The 16,713-nt window shown below is 44.7% G+C and overlaps 7 protein-coding genes across 7 annotated transcripts; 5 read left to right on the forward strand and 2 right to left on the reverse strand.

Annotated features, from left to right (window-relative positions):
* Nucleotides 1–524: 524 nt before the first annotated feature.
* P175DRAFT_0466891 (GNAT family N-acetyltransferase) lies at nucleotides 525–1,527 on the forward strand. The gene is made up of 2 exons (XM_040894924.1): nucleotides 525–1,090; nucleotides 1,138–1,527. Exons 1-2 carry the CDS (start codon nucleotides 694–696, stop codon nucleotides 1,365–1,367), a joined length of 627 nt encoding a protein of 208 aa, XP_040748577.1. The 5' UTR covers nucleotides 525–693; the 3' UTR covers nucleotides 1,368–1,527.
* A 288-nt stretch (nucleotides 1,528–1,815) lies between these two features.
* On the forward strand, nucleotides 1,816–4,462 carry P175DRAFT_0487411 (glycoside hydrolase family 31 protein; the record flags this gene model as incomplete). The annotated part of the gene is made up of 1 exon (XM_040895668.1): nucleotides 1,816–4,462. The coding sequence occupies one exon, from the start codon at nucleotides 1,816–1,818 to the stop codon at nucleotides 4,237–4,239; it is 2,424 nt and encodes an 807-aa protein (XP_040748578.1). The 3' UTR covers nucleotides 4,240–4,462.
* Nucleotides 4,463–6,435: 1,973 nt separating this feature from the next.
* P175DRAFT_0504947 (uncharacterized protein) lies at nucleotides 6,436–7,663 on the reverse strand. The gene is made up of 3 exons (XM_040897986.1): nucleotides 7,208–7,663; nucleotides 6,922–7,147; nucleotides 6,436–6,860 (listed from the first exon to the last, which is right to left on the reverse strand). The coding sequence occupies exons 1-3, from the start codon at nucleotides 7,585–7,587 to the stop codon at nucleotides 6,651–6,653; spliced, it is 816 nt and encodes a 271-aa protein (XP_040748579.1). The 5' UTR covers nucleotides 7,588–7,663; the 3' UTR covers nucleotides 6,436–6,650.
* A 422-nt stretch (nucleotides 7,664–8,085) lies between these two features.
* P175DRAFT_0487414 (uncharacterized protein) lies at nucleotides 8,086–9,595 on the forward strand. Its single transcript, XM_040895669.1, has 2 exons — nucleotides 8,086–9,109; nucleotides 9,217–9,595. Exons 1-2 carry the CDS (start codon nucleotides 8,202–8,204, stop codon nucleotides 9,464–9,466), a joined length of 1,158 nt encoding a protein of 385 aa, XP_040748580.1. The 5' UTR covers nucleotides 8,086–8,201; the 3' UTR covers nucleotides 9,467–9,595.
* Nucleotides 9,596–9,778: 183 nt separating this feature from the next.
* Nucleotides 9,779–10,194, forward strand: P175DRAFT_0535995 (uncharacterized protein; the record flags this gene model as incomplete). Its single annotated transcript, XM_040900282.1, has 2 exons — nucleotides 9,779–9,932; nucleotides 9,989–10,194. 2 exons carry the CDS (start codon nucleotides 9,779–9,781, stop codon nucleotides 10,192–10,194), a joined length of 360 nt encoding a protein of 119 aa, XP_040748581.1.
* Nucleotides 10,195–10,648: 454 nt separating this feature from the next.
* P175DRAFT_0446413 (GMC family oxidoreductase) lies at nucleotides 10,649–12,667 on the forward strand (the record flags this gene model as incomplete). The annotated part of the gene is made up of 6 exons (XM_040894339.1): nucleotides 10,649–10,989; nucleotides 11,055–11,084; nucleotides 11,137–11,436; nucleotides 11,482–12,013; nucleotides 12,066–12,567; nucleotides 12,621–12,667. 6 exons carry the CDS (start codon nucleotides 10,649–10,651, stop codon nucleotides 12,665–12,667), a joined length of 1,752 nt encoding a protein of 583 aa, XP_040748582.1.
* A 1,147-nt stretch (nucleotides 12,668–13,814) lies between these two features.
* On the reverse strand, nucleotides 13,815–15,555 carry P175DRAFT_0487416 (FAD-dependent oxidoreductase; the record flags this gene model as incomplete). Its single annotated transcript, XM_040895670.1, has 4 exons — nucleotides 13,815–14,438; nucleotides 14,491–14,861; nucleotides 14,922–15,193; nucleotides 15,263–15,555. The coding sequence occupies 4 exons, from the start codon at nucleotides 15,553–15,555 to the stop codon at nucleotides 13,815–13,817; spliced, it is 1,560 nt and encodes a 519-aa protein (XP_040748583.1).
* Nucleotides 15,556–16,713: the final 1,158 nt, after the last annotated feature.

Consider the following 16,713-nt stretch of genomic DNA (forward strand, 5'->3'; position numbering starts at 1 on the left):
TCTACTTTAATATGGTTCTTGTGTTCCTGGGTTCCATAATAATATCCTCATCTCTCGACAGCAGATTACTGGTCATTTCAGGAAGCAATCCATTTGATACCAGGCTCATAAAAGATGTCTAGACAACCATTTCGTCCTGATACAGTATAATCCCCCCGAAAGCTTCCCTGGATGGGCACTTGACACCGGAGCGTCCCACAGTTTCCATAGAGCTGAGGCCGAAAGAAAGCTACCGTACGGAGTACTCCATACAATACATAAAGAACAACCAACCCACAGGCATCACAACATAGAGTTCATCAGACCACAGCCTTGGATTGGAGCATGAACTATTGCAAAATACTTCACGTGTAAGGGGGAGAAATATATGCTGTGCCTTGTAGGTAAATAAATTTCCTACTAAACTGCCTCTGATAAAATGCTGCCTGCATAGGTACACTCGAAATGTGAGTCACGTAATAAATAGAATTCAAAAATAGCGACCTCCTATGATTATCAGCGTACTTTCTTGACCGTTGATTCATCAACTTTGAGCATCAACCAATTTATGGCTTTTGTATGTGGTTGGACTAGCGGTCATTAGCTTGTGCACGATCCCGAAGACTAAGTCGGAGGGTTCGGTTAAGTTTTCACTGCGGACACCTTCCACAATAGTTGTTCATTCTTTTCCCTCCAAACCCCCAAGCTTGCAACATGGAATTCAAGATTGAACCGGTAGTTCCAGCAGATGCGGAGGAAGTGACTGATGTTTTTTTGGCATCGTTTTCGGATGATTTCAGCCGCCGTCTCTTCCCTTGCACTGAAGAGGTTCGCGCTTGGTGGATCCAGAAATTTGCGGCGGACGCCGAGCAAGCTCATTCGCAGCACACAGTGAGCTTCATGAAGATGGTTGGGACTGTAGGCTCCGATCAACGACCAGTTATTGCCGCCTTTGCACTGTGGGAGCTCCCGAAGAAAGCCCCGGTGGGCGAAGGGACAGAAGACGAACATGTTACATGGCCTGTTGGTTCAGATTCTGAGCTGTGCGACCTATTCTTCGAAGGAATACACAAAGAGAGGAAATCGGCAGTGAAAGGCCAACCACATTACTGTAAGGGATATACTTCAAGGACCAAGCACACAACTAACGTGGTGTAGATCTTAGCATGCTTGGAACACACCCCAGCTTTGGGCGTCGCGGCTTAAGTGGAAGACTCTTGAAATGGGGTCTAGATCGCGCAGACGAGGAAAAAATGGAAGTTTTTATCTCCGCATCCCCTCCCGGACGAGGGTTGTATGCACGACATGGGTGTATAGCGCTTAAGGACTACGAAGTTGTACCTGGCTATTATCAAACATCGATGTTACGACCAGCGTCTGGATCATAGAAATGTCTCTAAAACATTTATTTCCGATATTATTGTGTTCAAAATTCTTGGACTCTGCTTGTGGATAAAGAGGCTCTGGGAATAGGGTTCTATATACTTGTGATATAGCTTATTCCTACGCTCGCGGTTAGAATGAATGAACTCGTTATCCCAATTCTCTCACTAGATATTTCTGTCGGACCCATGAGAACAGACTGAACTAGGGCACTAATGGTACATAATCAGGGTGATACCTGGCAAGTTGCGGTGTCAACTGCATGGAGCTCACCAGGCTCTACGGCCAATGAGCAATGATGGTGCTTGGACTGAGTTGGCACCAGCGGGGTTGAGAAACCTACCTACATGTTGGTATTCAACTTCTTCCAACATATCCATCGCCAGGGAACTCTTTCCTGATACACAAGACTATAGAGTGTACTATCCTGGCGCCTGGAACTCCCAAGTAGTTATGGATAAGTATAAGTTCCCAACCCACCCGACCCCAAGCCCTGGAGCCACCGTCCAAGGTCCAACCTACCGCTTTACCCTCCTTACCGACCGTCTTATCCGCTATGAATGGGCAGAACACGGCCAATTTGAGGACCGGGCTTCGACCTTCGCTATTAATCGTGAATTTCCAGTCCCCGAGTTCCGCTGGGTCGATGGGGAGGACCTCGAGATCATTACAGAGCATTTTCACATGAGCTACACAAAGGAGAAATTTAGTCCGGAGAGCTTGGGATTCCAATTCAATGGCAAGAGTATGAAATACGGGACCCCATGGCGCTTTGGAACCCCAGTCGAGTTCAACCTTGGGGGCACTGCCAGAACATTAGATCAGGTCAACGGCCGCTGCGACATGGGGCAGGGTGTCTTGTCCAAAGCAGGCTTTGCGGTGATTGATGACTCCAAGTCTATGTTATTTGACGGAAACGGATGGGTCGCAGAGAGGCTGCCCGGGGAGCGCTTCGATGGCTATCTCTTCTGCTATGGTCGCGACTACAAAGCTGCTATCAAGGCATTCTATGCTCTTTCGGGTAAACAGCCAATTTTGCCACGCTATGTTTTTGGAAACTGGTGGAGCAGATATTATGCATATCATCAGGATGAATATGTTCGGCTGATGGATGCCTTCAATCAACATAGGATCCCGCTTTCAGTTGCTGTTGTGGACATGGACTGGCATTACGTGTCAGATGACCGCGTACCCCATGCTGGTTGGACAGGGTATACCTGGAATCCAAGCCTGTTCCCAGATCCGGGGAGATTTAGGCGTGAATTAAATGAGCGGTCATTAAAAATAACCTTGAATGATCACCCTCATTCTGGTGTCTACCCTTATGAAGACGCATACGAGGAAATGTCCCAATTTCTGGGTCGAGATCCAGACAAAAAGAACCCTATTATGTTTGACCCTGCGAACCCTAAGTTTATGGAGGCCTATCTTGGAATTCTGCACCGAAGGCTTGAGAGGCAGGCGTGCGATTTCTGGTGGATTGACTGGCAGCAAGGCCCCTACTCTAAAATTCCCGGGCTTGACCCCCTGTGGTTGTTAAATCATTTTCAGTATTTGGACAGCGGGCTCGATGGCAAAACTGCGCTCGTTTTCTCAAGATTTGCTGGACCAGGATCCCATAGATATCCCGTGGGGTTCTCCGGAGACACGATAGTTAGTTGGGCTTCACTTGCTTTCCAGCCGGAGTTCACTGCGACAGCCTCCAATATTGGCTATGGATGGTGGAGCCACGATATTGGGGGTCATATTTTTGGTGGACGAGATGATGAACTATTTGCCCGTTGGGTCCAACTGGGTGTCTTCTCGCCGATTATGCGACTTCACTCGACAACATCTCACTGGATGTCCAAGGAGCCTTGGCTGTATGGACAAGAATGTGATTCAGTTGTCTCCACATATATGAGGTTCAGACACCGATTAATCCCTTATCTGTATACGCACAATGTCATCTCCTCCGTTGAGGACGAGCCATTAGTGCAACCGCTATACTGGAGGTATCCTTATCACAAGGAGGCATATGAGTTTCCAAACCAATATTTCTTTGGGCAGAAACTCATGGTGGCTCCTATTGTTCAACCTAGAGACCCTCGTACGCATCTGGCTTCAGTACAAGCTTGGTTACCGCCTGATAAGCGTTACGTTGATATTTTCACTGGCACAGTTTATGATGGAGACCGCGAACTCACGTTCTTCCGCCCCCTAGAGGGATACCCTGTCCTAGCACATGAAGGGTCAATTATTACGCTAGATGATGACTGCACCGGTGTGCAGAACGGGTGTTTTAACCCTGATGTGATGCAGGTGCTAGTAGTCGTTGGAGCAGATGGACAAGCCTGTACAGTGGAAGACCCGAGAGACAGCAAATCTCAGAAGCGAGATCAGGCTGTAGACCCCGAAGTACGGCAATATCAGTTAAAATATTCTCAGTCTGAAGGCCGACTGACTGCTGCGGGGGTAAATGGACATTGGCGCTTTCTATTTCTTACCCTGACTTCGATTCCCCCGGATTTAAAGGTTTATATTGACGGCACTGACCGAACCGAAGATTCGACCTTCTCAATTCAGGAGTTCCCACAAACACCAGGACTGCTTGTTTCTTGCCCTGGTGACTATTCCGTTCAATACTCTATTGACATCGAGCTTGGTCCTAACCCACAGCTTGACGTGCGTGACCATGGCCCATATCTTGAGCGTTTGATCATGCAATATCAAACAGACTTCGCTGTGAAGGATCGTCTGTGGAAGGCAATAAGTGGTCATAAATTAAGGCTAACTAGTACGACTATTACGACATTGCTGTCTTTCGGATATGATGAAGCAGTTATAGGGCCTATTATTGAGCTGATATCAGCCGATAGTAGGATAGGTGCCTGCTAAGATAGATGTAGAGAACCGGGCCAAAGTCTTGGGTTTTGTTATGCATGGCTTAGAGCTAAGGCTAATATCCGTGGCTGAATATATCTCATGGCAATGCTTTACTTGCTTTCTTTCATGCATTATAACAAGTTTGGTCTAGTTTTCCAACATATATTCTGTTGGAGTGCTGCAATCAATGCAAACAGCACTGCTATTAAGTGAGTAGCAATACATGACTACCTAGTATATTTAAGCCACTATTTCCTTCCAGATCTCTATACTTCTTCTAAGCATCTTTTTCATCTCTCTATCTCCTAGTTAGACCTAATTAAATCTATTTTAGTTAACTTTCTACTATCATCATTTAATAACCTTTATCAGGTTATGAGCCCTCTCTAAGGTTCTAATTTATATTTCTTAGACCTTAAAAAACTCTTATTAGATCCCTGTACTAGAAAATAATCTACTACCTAATTAGTTAGAGATCCTGGCTGTAAAAGAAGCTCTATATAATTACTACTTTAAAGTATTCTGGTTATAAAAGGAAGAGAGTAACAACTCTACTAAAAGTAATAATTAAAGTATTCTAGTTATAAAAGGAAGAGAGTAATAACTCTACTAAAAATAATAGTTAAAGTATTCTAGTTATAAAAGGAAGAGAGTAATAACTCTATTAAAGAAGTAATAGTTAAAGTATTCTATTTAGATATATTATTTAGCTACTTTAATTAAAGTTTGGTTATAAAATTTAGTTACTAAAATAAGATAAGATTTAACCTAAAGATAGTAAGTAAATCTTTAATTATTAATAAAGAGTAATTATATTAAATAATCTTTAGAAATCTTTAATTTATACTATTATCTCCTATCTAATAATATATTTATAAAAAATATAATATAGAGATTATAGATAAATATTAGGTTATAAATAATTAGTAGAGAAGATAATACTATAAAATTTAAAGAATTTATTAAAAGATTAGCATATTAGAAATAGATTCTAAATAGCTTTATATAATAAATATATTATTAAGGAGGGTATATTAGAGTACTATAATTAATATAAATAGTACTGCTATTAAGTAAGTAGCAACACATGACTACCCAGTATATTTAAGCCACTATTTCCTTCCAGATCTCCATACTTCTTCCAAGCATCTTCTTCATCTCTCCATCTCCTAGTTAGACCTAATTGAATCCATTTCGGTCAACTTTCTACTGTCATCATTTGACGACCTTCATCATATTCTGACACATTTTATCTATCATGAGCCTTATAGAATATAACCTCCTCTTCTCACGTGCTCAGAATGTGTTCCTCTAAGATAGACTGTTTAGCGCAGATTAGAATTCTCGTCAGCAGCCACGGCAGCTGAACTAAAAGCAACGAATCATTCCATTGCCTAGATTTCCTGAATACGAGGTTTGAGCTACGGGGAGCACCCCATCTTCGCACTCGTTAAGGTCCTGATATCCCACAGGAAGAGCGTAACAACAGGGTAAGCTATTTCTGTCAATAGCACTGGAATGGATCGCTTTACGGCATTCCTCCTCCCACGCGTTGGGTACCTCCTTGCTGTACATACGTCTAAAGGCCCTGATAGACAGTTCAATAGGGGTATGGAACCGGGCATATATAATAAAGGATGTGCCTGGACAGGAGGAAAGCCTGCAAGCCAAACATGATGACCCCTCCCAGAGAGAGTCCATTTGAGCAATAAAGCTCGTTTTCTTCCTGGGTCAGGGTCCGCCCGTCAATGACCGACTTACGCTATCCTCACCGAGAGAGCCAATTTTGTCCAAGTCAAGACTCCAAAGGCTGGCCAACACCTCGGCCATCGGCCTATATGCCAGTTTCAGAATATCTGGGATAGGAATTTATTTCTCTAACACTACCTAGGTAACTCCAAAAGTCTAATCATATTAATAATCTTAACCAACGTATGCCACTAGTCAAATTTAGAACTGTTACCTTCCTCTCATTTAGGGTTTGATAATGGGCTGAGTATTTACTTAGTCGTAATGAGACTCCGCATGTAACTATATCTAAATACTATTTCTATGCGCCGCTGATTATAGTTCTGTACAGTGTTTGCAAATAGTATATGAAATTATTGTTTTATAATACCTAGATATTGATGGCATATGCTAGAGTCCGAAACTACCATCAAGCTATATGATAATATTCTATCTATCAGAGCACTAAGGTTTAGTTGTAAGGATTTTAAATTATATTATAATAAGAAGGGGCACTGGCCAGAATATAATACTTTAGGCAGACAAGATACATAAACAGGACATATACACAACAAAGCCTAAAGAGTAGGAAATAATTTCGAAACTTCTCCTCACTAGTAAGGGTCAAACTTATAAAGCCATGTAAGATATCATTATTACTAGAAATTTGAATTTTCTAGCGCCGCATAATCAAATCAATTTTTCACACCCATTATCTCCTCCCAAGTAGTCTCCCCACAAGGACTTCCAAGCCAATATCGGGCTAGTAGTCTTATTAGCTTGAGATCTGGTGTGCTGGAGCTAAAATCATAAAGCTTCGAGCAGCGTACGATCAAGTCCTTGCCATTAAAGTGAGCTTCTAACACCCGAGCATGTCGAATACCTATCATGGAGAAGATTAGGATCTAAAGTGATACTTAATTAGTCCTATTTTTAAGTTCTTTTGGTTGATAAGGGAGAGATTACCGGAGCAATAATATGTGGACGCAGCTCTATGGTCCGGAGCCGAGTAGACATAATATCCGTGATCGCTAGGAGTTCTCCACGAAGGAGTTGGTTGTCGCCAACAGTGTTGCTAATAACCATAGCTTTCATGTGAGGAAATTTCCCCTCGCGAGTATCAAGGACTGTTGGTACCTCCCAGTTATTTGGCATTACCTCAAAGAGATTACCGAACTTGAAATCTCCAGTCCTAGACGCGGCGAGTCAGAAACAAACAAGCAAGAAGAAGAAGAAGAAACGGGGGGCATACTCTCGATATCCTCGGAAAGGAGAGAGATGCTGCAAGTTTTGCTCCTCGAGGAGCATTCCACAATGGTATGCATAGTCCCACAGGACTAACTGCAGGGTCCTGGCGTTCGAGATGTGGTTATTACGAAGGAGGTCGCAATCCATCGAGCCAAGGTCGTTATCAGGGTCCTCAGGGAGCGGGAGATCTCCAGCATATGGTTTAAAATAATATGGCTCCAAATCAGGTTCCTCTTGGAGTGAGAGGGTTGAATACTGGATACATGCTTCTTGGAGGATATCCTTGTCAATGTGATGGGAAGGTGTCTTCAAAACACGCCCATAGATCTCTGCGAGCACCTTACGACGGGCCAGGCGCTCCTTGAGTAGGATATTATCGGACATGATGCTTAATACACAGATGAATTTTGTATTTTCTGTTGATGGAAATAATGTCTGGTTAAGCCAAGTTAAGGTGAAGTTGGGAAGGTAGAGAAAGGAAGGAAAGAACAAAGTTGGAGGAGGGAGTTGTGGGTATGGATGCCTGGGGCATCAGTTATTTGTTGCTCTTGGCAACCAGCAAGGTAGATCATCCTATATCTTTTCTTGCAGCTATAATTCTACAGATTTATCCAACCAGGGAAGATGGCCACCCTCCTAATTTCTTTTTACTACCAGGAATGCAGACCATGAGACAGACAGGAATCGCCTGGTTACCAATGGTTGGGTGTGGACTAATATAATCCTGTATCAGCTAGAAATGACTGTCTTAACACCTTTTTAGCCCAGCAGTATTACTGGCTGACATGGGGTTATGGCCCAAAATAGAACACGATGGTTAGTTATACCAGGGCGCCTAGATAGATCCCTAATTACTACCCCGCCTTGGGTATTATTACCGCTGATTCCCCCTTTAGAGGGATTATACAAGAGTCGCCCCTCAATAATTCAAACTAATACCGTGTGCAACCCGTTCAAAGTAACAGTGAATTGTACCTAGGTGATCACTTCACGCCATCATGTCTATAAAACTACCGCAGACCGAAGCTGAGCGGAATACATGGATTAAATTCCACAAATTGGCGGATTTAACTGTCCACGATGATATCAAGCTCGCTTCAGCATCAACAATCAAGGAGCAGCAATATCTTGCGCTTAGAGTGCTCTGGAAAACACACAAATCCAAAGATCTTGATGTTGAAAAGTTTGACCTTAAAATCTGGATCAGCAAGGCTGATGAGCTGCTCCGCAGCTTTCAGTCATGGCAAGGATATCGGCAAAGTTTCAAAACTTCGATTATTCCCGAAGGCACCTTCGCGTTAGCCAGGAAATACCAAAAGCAGGCCGCGCTGTCTACGGATGAGACTCTCAGGCCCAGTGTCTCTATCTCCCCAATATCTCAACGAACTCGAAGCCAGATAAGCAGCCTAACAAAGAGGCTTAGGGATGCGCAGCTTCAAACTCCAACTAAATCTAGGGGGGATCCGTTGGATTACTTTAAGATTGAAGGGGAGGAGAAGGAAGAGGATGAAAATGACGAGGATGAAAATGAAGAAACCCCTTTCGTTTCCCCCGGGCCTAGTGAAATTGTGAATTTGATGTATCCGCCGACAAAAGATGAGCAGATTGTGAATACAGCTCTAGTTAATTTCTTGAACGCGCTCACTATGCACTTTCCAGCTGCCAATGATTGGACCTTACATCGAAAATCATTCAAGGCAGACTTTCAGAAAGCGTCATTTGAAGCACGGACTGATGGGTACCTTGAAGACCACTCTGATCCCGACAAAGCGCGAGCGTTAATCGAAGTAAAGCCAATAATGCGGAATAAGAAGAGGGACCGTATTTGCATGCAAGAGGCTGCCCAAATGGCAGCCTGGATCAAGACAGACCCTGACCTTCATGGTTGCTTGAACAAACCCGGACGGTATGATGCTCTTTTTTATTTTATTTTTCTTCCATTTTCCTCCCTCCCTAAATAATTCAGTTATAACTACTTTCTTTCCTGCGAGGGGTTTCTCATTTGCTTTTTAGGCGCCTTCATATATCTCAAGACCGCCATCAACTATTCATTATTATCGCGGAATATAGCCAAGATTACATTGACTATTTGAACAAAAAGCCTCCAGTTGGTAGTGCTTTACCATTCCTGACAATGCACGAGTACGGTGCTTGGGATACATCAATACTCCGTGAAATGGACAGCATTGCAAGGATTATTCTAGCCATTGCGTTGCGTGCTCATTCTGATTGCCGTGGTGCATCCAAGTTAACTGATAAGTGAAGGGTGCAATGATTGCTGTATTTTTGTGAATATTTGATGCATGTCTATTTTGTAGTGTCTTTTTACGCTTTAACCTCCATAGGTTAAATGTCAAGTTATTCCTATAATTATCCTAATTAAAAGACTTGGATCACAAATAACTCCGAAACCAGGTTGCTGAGAGCCTACTTAATGCCCTCCACTATAACCTTATCCTAGTTCCTGCACACCGACAGCTGTGCATATTGCCTGAGGCCACGACTCTTCTAGATTCTTTCTTAAGCCATTCATTCTAGTCTTCTACTCTATCAGAGGTATCTTAAAGGGAAAAAAATGACGATTCTATTTTCTCCTTCCTGCTGCTCCCTCGTCGGCAACAGCCGCGTGGATATCCTGCTGAACAACGTGGGAATCGGGGGAGCGCCGGGGACAGCGGTGGAGGTAGATATGGCGGCGTGGGCGCAGAGTCTAGAGGTGAAGGTGTCAAGTATGGTACTGATAGCTAAGTATACGATTCCGGCGATGGATTGGAATGAGGGCCAGGAGCCCCGGGGCAGCAGTATCAACATGGGCATTATAGATATACACCCATGATATACAGGGATAGTATGAGTGAAGAGGTCCGCGATGCCCGCTGCAAGAGAAGTCTTCTGGGGACGGAGGGCAATGGATGGGACTGTGCGGTGGCAGTCGTCTTTCTGGCTTGTCCTCATGCGCGGTGGATTATGGGGGACGACCGCTGCTGTTAAGATGGGAATGCCCAAGAGTGCGAAGGTAAATAGACAGTGTAGATCTCTGAATGCCTCTAGTTAGATGTTTAATTGACGAATCGTACTCTGGCAAGCCTAAAACTGGCTATCTGAATTAAATTCGAGGTCCCTGTCGTCCATACCTTGTTCTGAAGAGTGGTTGGAATGCGCCTTCTCCTTCTACCTGGCCAAGGTTCCGGGATAGATCCTCCTATTGGGAACATGAAAGGCTTGGTCTCTTCTTCCCTTTGCCAGTTTGTGAGGAAAAATAAAGATTTCATTATTCACATGCGCATTACCTTGGGAAGATTTGCACTGAAGCTCGCATTACTCTGATTCCCTGCATCCCATATTCCTTATACGCTCGCCCTATATCATCCAAAGGCACATTACATCGTCCCAGCTCTTCCTGTTCCCATATTAATGCGCTTCGAGTGAATGATTCAGGCCTAAAATGGTTACTTGCTCTAAAATTTCCGTTGTTCTTGGTTTGCTCGCGTGTAACTATTGGGTCGCGGGTAAGACCTTTGACTATATTATTGTTGGTGGCGGCACTGCGGGCATCACGATTGCTGCGCGCTTAGCTGAACAGTCGCAAAAGGTTGCCCTCATTGAAGCCGGGGAGCGTTATGAGGCGACCTGGCCACTAGCAGCAATTCCTGGAGCAGATGTTCTTCCTGTTGGGTCTGATCCCAAATCCAGTTGGGGGGCTGATTGGGGATTCGTCACTACACCGCAACCAGGTGCAAATGGGCGCGAGGTACATTTTGCAAGAGGCAAATGTCTAGGGGGATCGTGAGTTGGACTATATCATTATCCCTCTCGTGGATGGGCTTTGCTAACGAGGTTTGGAATGCCAGGTCAGCTTTTAACTTCATGGTATACCAGAGGTTGGCTCTCATCAAGGATGCCATCTAAATTATTAGTAACCTAGCTTTGCAGGCCGACTAAACAGTCAATGAAGATGTGGGCAGATGTTGTCAATGATCAAAGCTACTCCTTCGATAGCGTGCTTCCGTTTTACCAACGAAGTGTGGACTTTACTGCTCCAAATTCGTCAGCCCGGATTGCAAATGCAAGTGTCAAATATAATCCAGAGGTCTTTAACAATACTGGAGGGCCCCTGCAGGTATCCTATTCAAACTTTGCGATGCCATTCTCAACGTGGATGAAAGTCGGTATGGAGTCTATCGGGGTCCCAGAAGCTTCAGATTTCAACAGCGGCGAACTTAATGGTTACCAGTTTTGTTCATCAACCATTCGCCCAAGTGATCAGTCACGCAGCAGTTCCGAAACATCCTTTTTGGCCACAAAAAATACCAATCTCCAAGTCTACTCCAAAACACTCGCCAAGCGGGTCTTGTTCGACGGACAGAATAATGCAGTGGGAGTCGAGGTCAGCGATGGCTGGGGCTTTAAGACGAATATTACAGCATCCAAGGAAGTCGTTGTATCTGCAGGTACCTTCCACTCACCTCAACTATTGATGGTGTCAGGGATTGGACCAACAGATCAATTGGAAGCTCATGGGATCAACGTTGTGTCTAACCTACCGGGAGTCGGCCAGAACCTCTGGGATCATCCGTTCTTCGGACCTAGCTATCGTGTTAACGTTGAAACCTTTACTAGGCTAGCTAATGATCTGTTATACACCTTTTCCCAGTTCCTTGGCTACAGCACAGTTCGTGATGGGCCATTGGCGAATCCAGTGGCTGACTTCCTGGCATGGGAAAAGATCCCTTCTGACTTACGCTCAGAATTCTCGTCAAGAACACAGCATAGTCTCGCACAATTTCCTGATGATTGGCCGGAGGCAGAGGTAAGCTAGACCCTTGTTTTTAAAGATCAACGTTCCCTAAGTACATTCTTAGTATATCTCAGGCGCAGGATATATTGGAAATTTCTCCAACCTGTTGACAAACCAGCCCAAAGACGGTTCTCAATATGCATCGATGCTGGGGGTCCTTATTACCCCAATATCTAGGGGCAATATCACCCTAGCATCCCCAGACACAAGCGACCTTCCCATAGTAAACCCAAATTGGCTAGTTACTGAGGCTGACCAACAGGTGTCAATCGCGATGTTTAAAAGGATGCGCCAGGCATTCACAAGTAGCGCAATGGCGCCTGTTGTCATTGGAGAAGAGTACTATCCTGGCAGTGACATCCAGACAGACGAGGAGATTCTAGAGTTTATTCGAAATAATATCATGACATTATGGCACCCTGCATGTACCTGCAAGATGGGAACTAGCAATGATTCAATGGCCGTCATCGATAACCGAGCTCGGGTATTTGGAGTTAATAGACTAAGAGTTGTCGATGCCAGCTCTTTCCCATTTCTTCCCCCGGGTCATCCCCAGTCTTCGGTTTGTAGGTGTCTATCTTATATACCAATTTAGCCAGAAGAATATTGACCCTCGCAGACATGCTGGCAGAGAAAATCGCTGAAGACATTCTATTGTCATCGTAACGGTAATCACATGTTCACTACGACATTTGGAATTGCTTGGGGTGGATATTCCGGTAGGTACCTTTAGGATGGTTTACTGGCTGATAGGTATTATTATACATTGCTTCTTTCAGTTTTATATAGGTTGATCACAATATTGATAAAGGCAAACATGCAGCATAATAAACCAGTCAATACATGTCTCTCAATAAAAACCACCTTGGTACCAGGCTTCCATTATCCAAACCAACCCTCACGAGATCCAGTTTATATTTTTGTTGTCTATTATCATACATTTTACATCATATCAACTACATTTGTAAGTCTATTGTAAACATTACCTCGAACATCGTCATTAACAGGACCACATGCAGAACGGTGCTTATGCCTTATGTGTAGGGGCTGGGGTTCTTTCCGTGCGAGACTTCTCGAATGCCCCCTCTCTCCATCGCCAGGTGGCTACAAGAGATCCACCGGGTCCGAGCAAACATGTCCCAATGGCAATATATGCCATCACACGGCCTAGATTCATGCTGTCAACTTTGACACGTCGTAGATCCCACGCAGTAAATAGTATCCATAAGGAAACAAGTAGCACAAGCGTTATAAGGCTTATAACCTCTTCCGTACAGCAGGCAGGTAGTGTAACTCGCGTGTCCCAAAACGCAGGGATCAGGAATTTGGTGACGAACAGTAGATGAGCCGCACTTGTTATGATAAGAATCATAGTCAAGAAACATGAGATATAGGGAATGTCCATATTTCCCCACTGGTATTCGGGACCAGACTGGGGTCCGGAAGAGCGTTTGATAACCGAGGCTGCCAATGCTATCGTAACGGGGAGGAAGCCGTATGCAAGATCCCATGTGGTGACATTAGAACTCAGGGTTGGTCTCAACGGTGTAATCATAGAGAAATTAAGGTAAGGAGAAGCAATTATCCCGGACAAGATAGTGGCCAGCGAAGGTGGGAGAGCCTTTGCAGCCGACAGCGGGATGGCCCTTGGTGATGGATAATAAAACTCTCTAACTCGCGTAGCGAAAATCCATAGCGACAGATAGATCGGTATCACAACGTCCCATCCAACAAAGAAGGAACAAATCATGAAAGGCAGGGAACTGAACATATTGTGAGAAAGGAACGGCATTGTGGACATGGCGGGATATGCCTACTTCGATATTGGCCCCAGACTAAAAGCAGGACGATATGATTCGAGACACCACAGCCCAACAATAGCTAAATATGATGCGCGAAGATAGCTCTGAATGGCAGCTAAGGATTCCCGAGATAATCCATTGCCTATTTGGATGCCTCTATACAGCAGATCCCGAACAGGGATCAGCCTTAGTGAGCCAACTACCAGGAAGATAGCCATCCATATAGCTGTCGCTTGAGGGGATCGTCGCCGAGGAGTAATTTTGACCTCATCTTCAAACGGAACTAAGCGCTCTTCGGGTTGTGCAGGGAGTGGTAAGTATTTCAGAGGCTCTCCCGGCGCTACAGACACGGCCAGGGGAGATAAAATGTTTTCGCAGGGTAGTCTTTTCACTACATGTAACATGAACCATTTCAGAAACATGTTATCAAAAGTCTCTAAACGTGACAATCCATGTGCACCCTTGGTTAGCATTTCGGTTCTTGGACGTCTCTCTTCTTGGAGCTCGGAGAAGATCTCTTTAAGTTGACATTCAGTAGGCATGCTGCCTTTTCCGATGAGGTCTTTCAATCGATTTGCCAAAAACGCGGCATCCTCGATACCAGCATTGCCACCTTGCCCAGTGACAGGATGCATCTGTTACGGCTTATTAGCCTCGATAAGTGTATTGATGAAGCGAGGGCCAAACCTTATGAGCAGAATCTCCGATTAAAATGAGCCTCCTGTGATAGTATCTGTTCAGGGTATACTCTTCCAGCGGTACCAATGTTGCAGTCGTTCGATTTTCGTATAACTCACCAAATGTCATGTCCGGTCGTATTTGATCAGTTGCAAATTTTGTTGCATAATATTCAATATCCTTGGGGGTATATCTGAGAAATTGACTTTCCCCCGCCTGCTTCTCGTTCTTGAAAAATAGGAACCAAAATATTCTATCATCTGGTGCACCTTGGATCAGGTAATGACGGCCTTTTCGCACATTTTTCCAACTATCGGCTATCGTGGTCTTGCCCATGGCTTTGGAGATGCCGAATATGCAACTGAAGGTACTTTTGATAGCTGTGGATGCGCGAGTCAGTTCCCCGTTTCCTCAAGTTCACCGTGAGCCCTAAGCCATACCTTTATAGTCCTTTAAGTAAAGCTCCTCCTGCTTATCGTCCTGTAGCATACGCCACATTTGCTCTCGGGTTTTGCTGTGAACACCATCTGCACCAACAAGTAGGTCGCCTTTGAATACCCGACCATCCTCAGTCTTAACTTGGACGCTGTTCTCCAAATGGTCTATTTGGACCACTTTACAGGAAAGTATGAGCTTTGACTTATCTGAAACTGCGTGGTGCAGAGCAGCCAGGAGCTTCTGACGTTCGAGAAAGGAAATCTTAGATCTCATCCTGCATAGATAACCTGGATCAGTATCAGAGATTCATGGTTTCAGCGCATACAGTGTCATGATAGCCTACATAGCATGGATATGGGATCCCAGATTATCGCTGCGTGCGAGCAGCTTGCCATCTGGACCATATGTTACCATATCCTCCAACGGTGCCAGGCTCGGCACCAGGTCGTCATAGCAGCCAAGCTGGGAGAGAATACGTGCTCCATGTGGTAGGATTCCGAGACTCGCACCAAGTGCTGGAGCGACATTGTCATGCTTCTCGAATAGCGTGTATTCAATGCCATATCGTTCTAGTATGTTCGCTAGCGTTAGGCCCGTGATGCTGCCCCCTATAATCAAGACCTTTAACGAGGGCATTATAAAATTCAAACGCTGGTTATATTTCGAATAACGGGATGGGCCTGTAAAAACGAATGAAGAGAGCGAGAGAGAGAGAGAGACGTAATCGAATATCGATGATGGTTTGCAGTGTCCTGCCAGTGTCCCTGATAGGATTCCCAACCTAGTCACTAGTTAGGCAAATGTTTAATTCTCTGGGATGTTTCCAACTAACTGCAGTTCAGACCAAAAAGCGCAGTATACAGGTGGATACTACTGACAAAGTTGGTGGTAAGAAATCGATGGCCTCAAGGGGACCTTCACAGAATAAATAATCCATGAATCTGCTGCACGCCAATCTTGAAAAGGGTCGTCCTATTCTGAACTCCATTGCCACTAGCCATTATAACCCGGGGATATCAAAGGTCCATAGTAATCTGCTGAGACCATCGTTGTAACTAACCCACCTTCCAAACGCCCCATCCTTTGGTCAAACGGAATCCCAGTATGAACTACGAAAGGACCCACACTGCCATATCTTCGTTCTCCTGAAGTAAGTAAAGTCGAAGAAATCTATGCCACTTATTTGCCTTCGTAAAGGCCCTTTGGTAGAGGGCACTCTTGTTAGTGCTTACTTTCCTGTGTACATAGTACATACCCTTTGAGGGCTTGAAGTAACCTAAGCCGAACAACACCTTTCCGTACCGAGTCTGCGAAGTGTAGAAAGACTCTTGATAGTGGACTCGCTGGGGATAAGTTTTCTGCTGTCAATTCTGGTTTTTGTATCTTGTCCTCCCCTCCCTGTACACACTTCTGGTGTCTGAATAGTTGTTGCTCCACCGGCAAAGCGACTGGAGTCTCTTTACAAACAGGGAGAGGCACGCAGTCACCCAAGAGTCGAGAATCGAAGCCGTCTATGATGATCATCGGCACCTAGGTACTCCGTACAATGAAAACACGCCGATCGACGTTTGGCGTGCATTTCCAAACAAAGGACTTCGGTGGATCTCAACATCCTTCAGTAGCGGACAGGAACCGGAACCTCCCTGGTTTTTTTTTCCCTCAAAACTTCTAGAACCCCGGTAAGAACAATAGATAAGTTGCCCAGGTATGACCCATTGAACATTTGGAATCCACCAGGACCCGGGCTTGAGGAGCAAATGACTTGCAAGACACGGGATTAGTTGCGTACCTTGC

Source organism: Aspergillus ochraceoroseus, assembly GCF_002846915.1.
Source record: "Aspergillus ochraceoroseus IBT 24754 chromosome Unknown P175scaffold_11, whole genome shotgun sequence".
Classification (NCBI taxonomy): domain Eukaryota; kingdom Fungi; phylum Ascomycota; class Eurotiomycetes; order Eurotiales; family Aspergillaceae; genus Aspergillus; species Aspergillus ochraceoroseus.